Source organism: Chenopodium album, chromosome 8, assembly GCF_948465745.1.
Source record: "Chenopodium album chromosome 8, dcCheAlbu1.1, whole genome shotgun sequence".
Classification (NCBI taxonomy): Eukaryota; Viridiplantae; Streptophyta; class Magnoliopsida; order Caryophyllales; family Amaranthaceae; genus Chenopodium; species Chenopodium album.
In genome coordinates this window covers 1,585,899-1,599,698 of record NC_137841.1, presented here as the reverse complement: position 1 = coordinate 1,599,698, position 13,800 = coordinate 1,585,899, and the positions used below count along the sequence as shown (strand labels likewise).

General features: G+C 31.3%; 2 protein-coding genes across 2 annotated transcripts; one reads left to right on the top strand and one right to left on the bottom strand.

Moving 5' to 3' along the window:
• Positions 1-5,983: 5,983 nt before the first annotated feature.
• On the top strand, positions 5,984-10,235 carry LOC145642561 (uncharacterized). The gene is made up of 2 exons (XM_081693764.1): positions 5,984-6,599; positions 8,417-10,235. Exons 1-2 carry the CDS (start codon positions 5,984-5,986, stop codon positions 10,018-10,020), a joined length of 2,220 nt encoding a protein of 739 aa, XP_081549890.1. The 3' UTR covers positions 10,021-10,235.
• A 917-nt stretch (positions 10,236-11,152) lies between these two features.
• Positions 11,153-13,576, bottom strand: LOC145642560 (disease resistance protein RGA2-like). The gene has a single exon (XM_081693763.1). The coding sequence runs from the start codon at positions 13,574-13,576 to the stop codon at positions 11,153-11,155; it is 2,424 nt and encodes an 807-aa protein (XP_081549889.1).
• Positions 13,577-13,800: the final 224 nt, after the last annotated feature.

The window sequence follows — 13,800 nt, the reverse complement described above, 5'->3', positions numbered from 1 at the left end:
GGGTAGTAGGTAAAGAAGGGATACATAATGGGAATACTAATTCAAATCATACCTTTATTAAAAGGTACTAGGAAGAGCGGGGGAGATAAGCATATTCTCACAACTATGAACCACTTATCCTAGAGTAGATATTATTCTCAATTCATATCAAATAAGAAAATATCATTATCTTATGCATATTGATTAGCTAATTCCCTATCTTTGGAAAACAAAACACCCTATCCTTATCACACCATATAATCTCCTTATGTGTCCTTTTCTGATTTATGTTTATGATATCTAGTACGGAGTATCATGTGATTTTTATTACTCTTCTGTTTTTTTATTTGTTTCATTTGGACTCTTGATACGTATATTCTGGTGCAAATGAAATCTTATGATATAATTATTATCTATACTTCAAAATACAGTCATGTGACATCTTGTTAAATTCGTCTCAATTTTATTTTTTAAGTATTTTTTTTATTGTTTGTATCAAAAAAATTTAACATTTAGAGCATGTGTTGGTAAAAGTGTTTTTTTTTTTTTTTAATTAAAAGTTGGATATGGATTTAATTTAACTATTACTAACACAAAGTGTTTGGTTAAAAGGTTTGGGTAACAAGGAGATAATAATTTCCATCTAACATAATAATTACCCTTGCCATCCTCAAACATAAAGAAAGGGGGTTGGACTAAAGGTCTATTCCGATTTACTGAAAACAACTAAACTGAACTGAATAGAGCTGAAATGAATTGTCTATGAGAGAAGGAAATTAGGAACTGAACTGAACTAAAATTAAGCTGACTAAACAAGCTCTCATTTCCTTCAACTTAATTTTAGTTCAGTTCCAATCAGTTCAGTTCAGTTTCGAATTTCCTTCTCTCATAAACAATTCATTTCAGCTCTATTCAGTTCATTTCAGTAAATCGGAAGAGGCCTTAGGTGATTCATTTATATGGTAAAACCAAACAAATGAAAATCTAATTTAAGAGTTAAGGGTTCGTTTGGCATTGCTGTGGTTTTTTGTTTTTTAAAAGTATATTATATATGTCACATAATGAATCAAAAAATATTTAGACTTATTAAAATCATGATAATTTTGAAAACTGACAACAAAAAAGTGGAAACACCTTTTTCTTGTTTCCTGTTTTTGGTTTTTAGTTTTAAAAAAAACAGGAAAATAAAAACAAAAATTGATGCCAAACAAGCCCTAAATAATTCATTTATAGTTTCTCTCTTATTTGTTTCGTTTTCAATTTATTTTGAATATTCATACCAAATGATCCGTTAAAATAAAACTAAAGAAATATATCAAAATGAACATGAATAAGGCCCTGTTCTCTTCACCTTAATTTTGCTGAAGTGAAATTATTTTTAACGAACTTAAATTATTTTTACTGAACTTAAATTAATTTTACTGAACTTAAATTATTTTTGCTGAACTGAAATTATTTTTACTGATTTTCTATTATAATTCTTCTGTAAGAAAACTAAATTTTACTGAACTGAACTTATTTTTACTGAACTGATATTAATTTTACTGAACTGAACTTACTGAACTGAAATTATTTTAACTTAATATTTTTTTTTAAGGTGAATAGAACAGGGCCTAAGTGAATGAGTCATATGAATTACTATGTGCTTGCATTTTTGTAAGGAACTATTGCTTGCATATAATAACTCATTTCACTACAATTTTTAGTAATGTAATATTGTTTCATATTGGTATAAACATAACAGCAACCCACTAGTTCACTACCACATATTTTCATCATATCTTCATCCTTTCTTTCTCCAAATTCATATCATCTTCTTTAATATATCTATCTATCTATCTATCTATCTATCTATATATTATACTAAAAGACAAGCGCCTCAATGTGAGGATGACAAATGTCACTCTCTCATTGGCTTATCTTAAGTATAAAATATATTTATATAACTACTGTTTACATATTCAAGCATAGTTATTTTTGTTAAACTTCAAACAATAAAAGCAAGTTTCTATACATGTATAAGATTTTCATGATTTCCTAACATAAATATTGATTTAATTTTTAATAATAAATATATACTTTCCAATACTACAAATAATCCATAAAGTCTTTCCAATCTTTATTTATAGTCAAGTTAAAGAATAATAACTAATTTGAAGCAATATGATTAAAGTGGCATAATTAAGGAAACAAATATTTCGTATTTTGAAAGGCTAATATTGTTTTTTTTTATGAAAATTAAATAAAATCGATAGAATTTAGTTTGACGTCAATTATGAAATCAATACAAACATTTAAAAAAAAATCAGATGTACAATAAAATATTGTGCACCTATTATAAAAGCTACCCTGTAATGAATGAAAGTTATTTATGCTTTATTGATAAAAATTACCCAAAATAGTCTACAAGTTATCCTAAATTCAATTCAAGTAATCGGTTGAATACAAAAGTTTTTGATAAAGATACAAAATAGTGTAAAAATTACTTTTATCGTTTGTTGTACTCCTTGACAAATACTGAATGGTGAGCCGAAATGTTGTCTTGGAAAAAAATACATAATCTTGAACAAAAATTTAATTTTAATCGGCCTTTCATTTTCTATACAATGTCTTTTACAATGGCCTTTTGTTTTTCTTGCATTTTAAATAAAAAAAAACCAATAATTAATCTAAACAAGAAGAATAAAAGTTAAATTGAATTAGACATTTGACAGAAAAAGGATAGATATAAAATGTATTATAACTATTACTCATGTTTTAAATTGTAATATTTGTATTAACAATGCTATTACTTATGATTTTTTTTAAGAAAAACTAACATTTTGATTTTAAAATCGTGCATTGCTCATGTACTATACGATATACAACAATCATGTGCAATAATTTATGTTGTTTTATACATAATAATACTTTTAACTATAATAGTATGTTTATATAATATAATATTTTTTATAATATAAAAAGGTATATGTATATAATATAATATTTTAAAACACGTGTCCTCCATACCAAGTGTTTGGTTGTTGGTGTAGTGGTGATTGAGACTACACTTGGTAGGGAGGACCTGTGTTCGCTCCCCTGCAACAACAATCGGAAGGGGAGTGGAGCCTAATAGCCTAGAACAAATCCTCAAATCTGGATTAGCCCAAAGGGTGAACCGGATAGAACACCCAAAACTCAATGTATATATGACGGGAATTAACTTATCCTTTATCTATCTTATACAAAACTCCAAAGTCTAATTTTTTTTTCGAAATATAATAATAACATTTGTAAATTTTTGTTAATATGAAAGATATTAACCTATCAAAATGTATATATAGTTAAATTGTTTAATAACTTATATCGAATGAGTAGTTTTATTAAAATTATTTGCATGTAATCATTAAATGTGTTGGATGTTGTGTAGCCATGCAATGTCCAAAACTTTATTTGAGCGACTTTGATTTAGTAATTGTACGGTAAAAAGATATTGACTTCGATCTTGAAACCTAATAGTCTAATAAATTCTAAATAGAAAAATTAAAACAAAAGGAAATGAAAATAGTAAATGGCTTTAAATATTGAAATCAACATAACCTTTTAAATCAATTTAACGAATTCAAGAGACAATTTTAAGGCTTTTAAATTAAATGGGGGAAAATATATGTAAAAAGAACACTTTTAGATATATAAATGTCCATGCACTATTATAAGAGTTTTGTTAACCATTTTATAATTAAGGTAGGGATAAATCTTAGTAATATATACTCCGTATATTTTATTTATATAAAATTATCAGTATCCATACCTATATACGAAGTATTTGTGTTGTATACTATATTTAATCAGCTGTTGGTTATATATATGACTATTATATAATATATAGTTTTTGGCACAATGCTTAACTTAGGAAAATAAATGTTCTGGTAGGTCAAATATAAGGTTATTATTGTGTCTATAGATTTAATGAGTGCGACGGGTAAATAAAACATGTATATATTAGATTGATTGTAGCTACTGATGCGGATGGTATGATAAGAAAATTTTAGTTTTTTCTCAACGGGAGATATAAATAAATTAGTCCACTTCTTATATAGCTATGTGGAGTATTATTCAATTATTTTTCAATTAATAAAATAACATTATAAAAAATTAAAAGAAATTCAAATAACATAATATACTATTCAAATAACGTTCCTTTATTTTTTTTTTTGACGGGCTTTAATTTTTTTTATTGACCATTAGTAACCAAGTCCTTTAATAGTAAATGAATTACCTTTGTTTTTATTTTTATTTTTCCTATGGGTTTAATAATTTGATTTATAAACCGTGCATCGCACGGGCACTATGCTAGTTATGTAGATAAAATTTTATTTCTAGTTTTGTGTAACATCTTAATAGTTTAGCTAAGTAAAATGAGGTTTATGGGTTGCTTACCCAGGCCATATTGATAGTTTAAATAATAAGTACAAAATTATACAAGTAATTTAAGTAACATATATATATACTAGTAACAATCTATTAATATTACGGAGTACTAAAATAACAACCGCTGACATCATTACTTTTTTCAAATTGTACAAGTGTCAACTTCTCATTCATTTTTTTCCCGCTTAAACTTTTTTTTTCCTTTCATTAAAAAAAAAAACCTAAATACTGATTGCAAAGTAGTTTAATACTTTACACTAAACTTTTTAGTTTTCAAGATTTTTTTTTTTTTAAAAAAAACCTTTTAAATATCTTAAGGAAAACAAATATCAATCTTTTATATATGTGATTACTCCAACTAATTACAAAGTTCGCAAAATTTTATTGTAGACATGAATTTTCTTTTGTTTATATTATTTTAATTTTAATCTTTTATACAGTATGTGTGATTACTCCAACTAATTACAAAGTTCGCAAAATTTTATTGTAGAAATGAATTTTCTTTTGTTTATATTATTTTAATTTTGGGAATTTGATTTACGTTAATAATCTTGTATATAATACAAAGATTTTACATATTTTAATTGGTATGTCTTTGAAGTTTACACAATTATAAATTGTATTATTATATCCGTGCATCACACGGGAGTTAATCTTGTATAAAAATGAAGAGTAGGTCAAGCTAAAAGTATATGTATACGTTAAATAATAAATTACTTTTTTTCGTTCATTTATAATTAATTATTGCAACCATTTGACTGAAACCGTGAAATCAAATTTTATTAATCAAACTGTTATAATTATTCCCTTCATCCCTTAATTAAGTGTCAATTTCTTTCATTTATTACTCATATAACAGAGAAAAATAGACATATAATTGAGGATCGGATGGAGTAACAATTATAAGTAAAAGGAAAAACCTTTTTAATTGTAAAAGTTATCCAAAAAAACAGAAATGCAAAATTTTAAAAAATATCTCCACCTAACGACTATTACAATTTTAATAAAACAAAAGTAGTAGTACGGATTAGTATGACGAGAAACTTCACAAAGCCACCTCAATATAGACTTTCAATTCCTCAATAGCCGTGAGTTATTGAGGACCATAGCATAACAAATTCCAGCCGTAAGTCCAAATTGAAGCAGTACCATTAAGATTTAATTTGAGTACAAACCAAAAACACTTAAGATTCTTGGCCACTCAAAATCAATGTAAAGAATGAAAAATACAACACACAAAATACTTCCCTCCTAATTCCCATGTCATTTCAGGCCCTACTTTGTCCGACTAAACTATTTGTCTTTCTTATTGGTCCTTTCTATTTTCCAACTTTTCTTAATATATGACTTTCTCAACCATTCACACTTATTAGTACGAGTATTTTATAACACCATATATATAATAATATAGTTCCTCTTTTAATTTATTTTTTATAAAAAAGTTTCAAATTAATTACAACATAATTCTTTTATTTTTACTTTTCTTTCGATCTCTTTTGATCACTTTATTTTTGTCAATAAGCTAGAATTTCCCTTACGTTACGATTATTACAAAATAAAGGGTGATACAACTTCCGTTCACACGATCTTTCCAATGGGGAATATAACGGTAGAGAGAGTAATGCAGCTATGGAATACATGGGACGACCGATTCTTCATGCTCACTAGTCTCTTGATTCAAGCATTGCTTACAATCCTAGCACCATATCGAAAGCGGTGTGCGAGCCGTATACTAAAATTCTGCCTATGGCTGCTCTATTTATCAGCCGACGCGGTTGCATTATTCACCATTGGATTGATCACAAGTAGCCAAGGCGTAGACTCGCCGCAAAGGCAAGATCTTCTAGCATTTTGGGCACCATTTCTTTTGCTACATCTTGGTGGTCCGGACACTATTACTGCTCTTGCCTTGGAAGACAACGAGCTATGGCACCGGCACGCGCTGCAGCTCGCTATCCAGCTTGTTGTCACGCTCTATGTGTTTGTACAATCGTTACGAGGCGATAACCGGTTGTGGATGCCGACGGTCCTTATGTATGTGGATGGTTGTATCAAGTATACTGAGAGAACTGAGGCTTTGTACTTTGCTAGCATGAATAGTTTTAGAGAATCACTTGCTAGTAAGCCGGAATCTGGACCCGACTACGCTAGGTTCAAGGAGGAAGAGCATTGTTGCAATGGTAGTTCCCATGTCTCGATTGATATTCAAGGTACGTACATGTATATTGTATATATACACACATATAAGGTCTTAGTAATTTAGTATGTTAGATGATATTACTACCTCCGTACATGTTATGTACAACGATTTGACATAAAGCAGAGAGGGAAAATGTCTAATCATTGCACATAATCGGAGGTAGTATTTTTTGTGGTTCAAAAAATTAAATTATATTGTTAGTTTTGTTGTAGTTAATTTATTTAAAAAATGTCAATTGTATTCAATTTGATGCGTTTATGGATATTATTCGGTTATGATCATGTTTGGTAAAAACAACAGCTGATTATTTGTGAAATGGCCAACTGCTTTTTTTAATTTTCTTTTTCGTTTTGGGTAAAGTTGGCTAACAAGTTGCTTGGATTGTCAAGTACTTGGTAGTTGACAAGTCAAATTGCCAAAGATATTTTCTTGGTTGTCGGACCATATGGTCCATATGATGATATAATTGGTCTAATTAAGAAAAACAAATCTAATGAAATTGCTAGCCATTGTTTTTTGTTTCTCTTTTAATTGAAACATTTTGGCTTTCAAGACTTACTCATTTTATAAATTTGATCATTGATATGCTTAATTACTCTCTTTGTTTTCTAAAGGTTACTTTAAAATGGAATAGAAATCAAACTTTCATGGTTTTAAAGTAATCTAACAATATCTTAAGGCTTGTTTTGTTCACCTTATATTTAATAAGGGTATATAAGAAATACCCAAATGTAAGTTATAACTAAATTAAAGTAAATTTAATACAAAGTAAGATCTAATACAAGTATTAGGTGAATCAAACACACCCTTCAACTTAATTAATAAAAATATGTCAAACCTTTTTAAATACTCGTACAAATTATTATATGTAACTGGCCACTTCGTATGATGAGCCATTATAGGATTATTCATTAGTTTTATAGAGGTTTTTCATCTATTATTACAAAGGTTACTTTATTAGTATTTTATGAGTACTCGATCAATGTCGTTTAAGGGGTTATTCGATTGATTTGACTAGTTGCATACAAAATGGGCTGTCTTAAACTCTTAAGCCATATGAAGTGTAGTGACAAATGACAACCTAATTGCGAAATTGCAAAAGTAAACCTTTGCTCTAAAACATCATCCACCTATACAGAAAAAAATTTGTTTTTAAAAAATCGTGTACGTATATGTGGTTGGTAGTTTATTAATAGACTCAAACCTCCAAGTCTAGATTCTAGGTGTTGTGCAACTTTGTGGTAGGAAATTTGAGGACTTTTTATGATTTGTGTGGTAGGAATTGATTTGCTTTAACAAAGAAAGGGATCCCTCCTTTACAAGTTTACATTTCACGTTATTTAAGACACTTATTTGCTAGCTAATTTTTTTTTAGTTATGTATCAATAATAAGACAAAAATTATATGTAAAAAGTTGCACAAATATTTTTTTTTATGATAATTATTTCTTATACAATTATATCAATGTTAATTCATAATTAGAGTTTTTGTATTTTCTTTTAATGAAACAATTATATGCACCGACATAGGGAGTATATCATTTTATACTTAGTCTAATACAAAATAATTTAGGAGCTCACCAAGATGTTCCTGGACATAACAAAATCTCTAATTGCCCAAAAGACTAGAAAAAATTAGCTACAAAAAGGTTATTACGTAGTATATGAATTATATGAATATAAGGTTATTATGCAAGCTTCAATCCAACTAATTAAGGTGCCACATTTTATTAATTAATATTACTCGCGAGTATTTCATTATTGCTACATAGTTCGTATTAAGTTGTCAAAATTCTAATTTGTTGGTTGTTTATAACATTTTCTACAGATCGATCGAAAGACAACAAGTTAGAAGGAATTGATCACCAAAATGACTTGAAAAATTACATAAGGAATGAAGTGTCCTTTAACACATGGGAGGCTAGAATTGATGCTTATGCAGAAGAAGAGGAAGATGGAATGATCAAAGATGCTTATAAATTTTACATGAAATTCAAAGGTCTTCTAGCTGATGCTTTTCTAAGCTTAGATGATCGCGAAGAAAGTCGTTCATTTTTCCTTGATAAGGCTGCATCAAAGGTATACAGAGTAATAGAAATAGAGCTTAATTTTGTGTATGATATCTTCTATACGAAGGTGTTTTTGTTGCAAAAGAAACAAGCTTATGTTCGTATAGTTAGCTTCCTCTCGGTTGTGGCATCCCTACTATTGTTTGTTTTCGAGAATAAAAACCATTATCATGAGACCGATATTGGCATAACCTTTGCCTTGTTGGGGGGTGCTATAGCTCTTGATGTATACGTCGTGATCATGCTCATGGTCTCGGATTGGTGGGTTATTACCACCCCTAAGGTTGGCTTGCCGAAGCACATGAGATCTTATATGATGCGGTTTCTTAAGCTTCTAAGGTGTACAAAAGGTCACAGTCGATGTAGGTGGGCAGAGTCCATCTCAAGGTACAACTTACTAGATCGATGTTTTAAGAGTCCTCCTTCATTCTTGAAGTTCATTATAATAAAGCGGATTAGGGATGCACTTATGGGAATTTTATACGTTGAAACGAAGAAAGTTGATGAACAACTCGTTGTGAATTTCATCATAGAAGAACTACAGAAGAAAGCAAAGCTAGCTACTGATATAAAGGCGAGTAAAGAAGTGTACTCGGCTAGAGGTAATTTAGTCTTGGAAAATGATTATTTTCTTGTATCAAAGTACTTAAATCCTTGGACTTTGGATGTTGAGTATGATGAGAGTGTATTGATTTGGCATCTTGCTACTGATATATGCTACTGGACTGCTGATGACCGTGTTCGAGGCACAAACTATCCTAATTTCTGTAAGCAAGTTTCAGATTACATGACATATCTTTTGCTTAGGCAGAAGTCATTGGTGTCACTGGTGGTGGGAATGTCTGAGATTCGATTCGAGGATACGTGTGAAGAGGCTAAGAAGGTTATGAACCGGAACGTAGACAGTGGTTGGTTTACAAGAATATGTGCAGGGGCTAAGAAGTTTGTAACCAAGAAATTGATGTGTCAGATTTCATCAGTAGAAGGCCAAAATACATGTCCAAAAAAAGATGAGTTAGTTTTTCAGGAATTCTGTAATAAAGTCCTTAAGATGCAAGCAGAGGTTCTGCCTATGAAAGCTAAAAAGTGTGAAAAGAGCAAATCTGTGCTGCTTGATGCTTGTCTTCTCGCGAAGCAACTAAAGACATTCGGTGACATTCAATGGGAGATAACAAGCAAGGTTTGGGTAGAGCTGCTATGCTATGCTGCTACGCGTTGCTCACCCAAGTCCCATGTCGCGCAATTAAGTAAAGGCGGGGAACTCATCACATTAGTGTGGCTGTTGATGGCTCATCTTGGTTTAGGAGAACGTTTCCTTCAAAATCAGGGGTTTGGATGGACTAAACTGATTATTCATAAATAATAACTAATTGTAATTGTAGAACATATGAGATGCTGGTGTAATTCTTAACTGTATTTTAGACAGTTTAAGTCATGGCATTTAACTTACCTTGTCAAGTAGTTTTTAGCTTAACATAAATTGTAACATTACATCATTTGACAGGTAGTTATTCCGTGTCACTTTTAAAAAAATTGTACATCCCCTTATGGCCTTGTATTGCGATTAATAAAACATCGAGGAAGTACAAATTTTAGACTATTGCAAAAAAGTAAAAGGAAAATTAAGCATCTCTAATTTTATATCACTTGATATTTACAGAGTGCTCGTATAGTCGTATACAGATTACAGAACTGTACCCGTAGTAATCCTTCACTTTTAGATTGATGGAGACGGGGCTAGTCATTTTTTGTGCACGACACACTAAGACAGTTGGCAAGTTTAGTAGTACTAGACTACTAGTACATCAAAACTTTAATAATTCCACCACTTTGTCGTTCTTTGGAGCTTTTTTGAATGAAGTAATAGGTAAAGCACACTGATTATATCTTTAAATTAAAGTTAAAATATACTCCGTACATGACTCATGATGATAGCCTTATTAGATGTTTAAACATAAAGATGTCTCAAAATAGTGCAAAAGTTAGGGAACTAATACTTAGCTTGTTCATATGTTAATTATTGATTGGAATTTCTAATCCCGTGCTAATTCAATATGGATTCCCCTTATCCTACACTCGATCCGTGAATGCAACTCATAAAACCGGTTTTCAAAATAGTTAGGGAAGGGGTTAAATCTCCTAAATTCACACATCCAAAAACTTTTTATTAATCAAGTTTGTTACTTTAAGTCTTCCTACAGTATGTAACTGCATGTGTTATAACTAATTGCAAAAATGTTATTGAAGTCAATCTTTGATGGCTTGTGTTAAGATACATGATAATAAATAAAAACAGTATTTACATGAGCATATATTATAGTGCACACTTCCCAAATATTATTCTTGATTTACAAAATAAAAACAAAAAAAAAAAAAAAATGTAGAAATGAGTATATCAAATAAAAACACCCTATAATGAAATTAGTAACGTAACAACTTTATTCATGCAAGGAAATCTTAGAATATAAAGGCATAACACACAAAAGGCCATCACATCACTCCAAAAGAATGAGATCAGTGTGTGATTTGAGAGGATTGTTTGGATCACTCGTATTCTGATATCTCTTAAACAGCTTTGGACATTGTTGAATCTTAAGCTGTTGTAAAGAGTTTAGGCGAGAAAAAGAATCAGGAATTTGTTTGAGAAGTGGGCAACATTGAATTTGAAGCTCTTGTAAAGCAGATAGGTCACCAAGTGACTCAGGAAGTGTAATTAAGTAAGGAAAATTTCGAATGGCGAGGCGTTGAAGCTTGGTGAGTTTCCCAATCCACTCCGGGAGGGTTTTCAATTCATAAAATGAATGGAGAGAGAGTACCTCAAGTTTTTCAAGGGCCATAAGGCCGTTTTCGAGGGACGCCAGGTTGGAGATACCTATGAGTTTCAAGGTTTGGAGACTCTTGAGACCTTCCCATACTTTTACCATGTTGTCATCCCCCAAGTTCAACTTTTCACAACCCTTGATTTCCAATTTCTGTAAGGAAGAAAGATGATGTAGTGCGCGAGTAATGTCTAGTAGCCCACTACAATCATGGATCACAAGTTGTTGGAGCGAATTCATATCATCCGTGAAGAACAAATTATTCAGCTTTGGGCAGCGTCTGATTGTTAAGGACTTCATGATATTACTGAATGAGATAGTCGAATCAAGTTCAACAACTGAGACAATTTCCAGATTCTGCACTTTGGTAATGGGTTGCGGTGGCGACGACGACGAATATGTTGAGAGAAATTTCAGCAATGTCTTGTGGATGTTATGTGCTTCGAGGGACTCAAGATTTGGAACTTGGGGCATTGACATCATCTTTGGGCAACCTTTTATTCTAAGTTGAAGACAATTCAAACTGATTTCTTTTTCCTTCTTTCGACTCGACCAGCCCTTGAGCTCTTGTAAATTAGCCAACGTTAGATACTTCAAGGATGGGAAGTATGAAGCAGAAGCATCGTGTTCATTATTATCATCACCATTCTCTACGTACTCCAACGCCTTAAGGTCCCAAAGTTGAAGAGACCTCAGATAAGGCAACCCACTCAAATTTGGTAGATTTTTGCAATTGTTGCAGTCTTCAATACACAAAGAAACAAGCTTCTCGAGTTTAGGGAAATTACTGAACCTTTCTTCCTTCCAACCGCGAATTGCTAGGCTCTCAAGACTAGTAGGCGGCTGCAAGAAATGATGCCTATTATCACCTGTGGTTTGTCCTCCATATGAAGGCGACCAAATCAATGACAAGTCAGTTATTGAGTTGTTATCCTTTAATACTTCATGATGCACATTTTTCTTTTCAAAACGAACTGTTAGCTTCCCAACAAGCTTCAAGCAACCTAGTGTATCTAACCCATTATTTTTCCCGACTATAAACTCATCTAATGTGTTGAGAGACTTAAGTTCCGAAATTTCCGATGGCATATCAATCAATCTACTTCCAACATACAAGTGCCTTAGATGCTTTAAATTTATGTGAAAGTCACTTGGCAAAACCATTATACTAGAGTGTCGAAGGTCCAATATCTTCAAATTTTCCAACCTTGTGACACTCTCAGAAAGCCTTCCAAGGGAGATGCCGAGTCTAAGGTACCTTAAATCCTTCAGTTTTACCAAAGAACTTGGAAGTGTTTCGCAATTCATTGCAACCAAATCCAATGCTCGTAAGCATGTTAAACTTGTAAAGATTTCGTCCAATTTTAAAACTTCTACAAAATCTTCATAGTTTTTTCTTGGCAAGAAAAGAAGAGACTTCAAATTCTTAGCATTAAGCATCCATGATGGTGCTTTCCATGAAGAGTCGACAATAAAACTTAAATTCAAAATACTACCAGCATTGATTTCCCCAATAGACTCATCGACTAAACAAAACTCGGGTTTTGCTATTTCCTTTAGGAACTCATTCACTAAATAGTGCATCTTATAGCCAAGTATGTCACCAGTACCCTCTTGAATGATTTCAAAGAAATACCCTTTTTTCAGTAATTCCTCAAAATATTCATCCCCAACCGACTTTGTTGCTGCTGTACTTAATAAGTCCTCTTGTTGAGAAGCCCACAAGTGTATCAAATAGGTCTTATTGAACGTATAATCCTTCGAAAATAACGAACAAAACCGCGCACACATCTGAATGTTTGAGGGTAATTGTTCATAGTTGCTAAGTTTCAAGTAAAATGGATTGGTTTTTGATGCATCTCCCAAAGTTTCCAACACTTTGTCACGACAAGATTCCCATTCCTTTGCTGTTTTTTTTGACGAAAAAAGAGCAGCTACTACGTCTAGGAAGATTGGATTATGATGGTACTTGTTAAAAAGTTCTGTAGCAATCTCCAACAAAATCTCATTATTAGATTCCTTTGCTTCATCTTTGAATGCTTTGCTTTTGAACAAAGTCCACTTGTTTTGCCATTCTTCTGTAGCTTGATCATTTCCCATGGTTATCTGTTGTAATAAAATTAATTGATGAAAATCACTTTAATAATTAAGTGATTATTACTCTTATTGCCATATATAGTTTCAAGATATAACATGTGTATGAATGTGCTAGAACATCCATGTAGTAAAAGTGTTGGGACTATCAGCAAATCCACATGTGAGTGAAAGTTTTGTCCCGCATTAAAAGAGTGAAAAAGTGAAGAAAAATATTGGAATGTGTACCA

Coding starts and splice junctions, on each gene's coding strand:
- LOC145642561 (XM_081693764.1), top strand. CDS start 5,984: ATGGGGAATATAACGGTAGAGAGAGTAATGCAGCTATGGAATACATGG. Junction 6,600..8,416: donor TGTCTCGATTGATATTCAAG/GTACGTACATGT, acceptor CATTTTCTACAG/ATCGATCGAAAGACAACAAG.
- LOC145642560 (XM_081693763.1), bottom strand. CDS start 13,576: ATGGGAAATGATCAAGCTACAGAAGAATGGCAAAACAAGTGGACTTTG.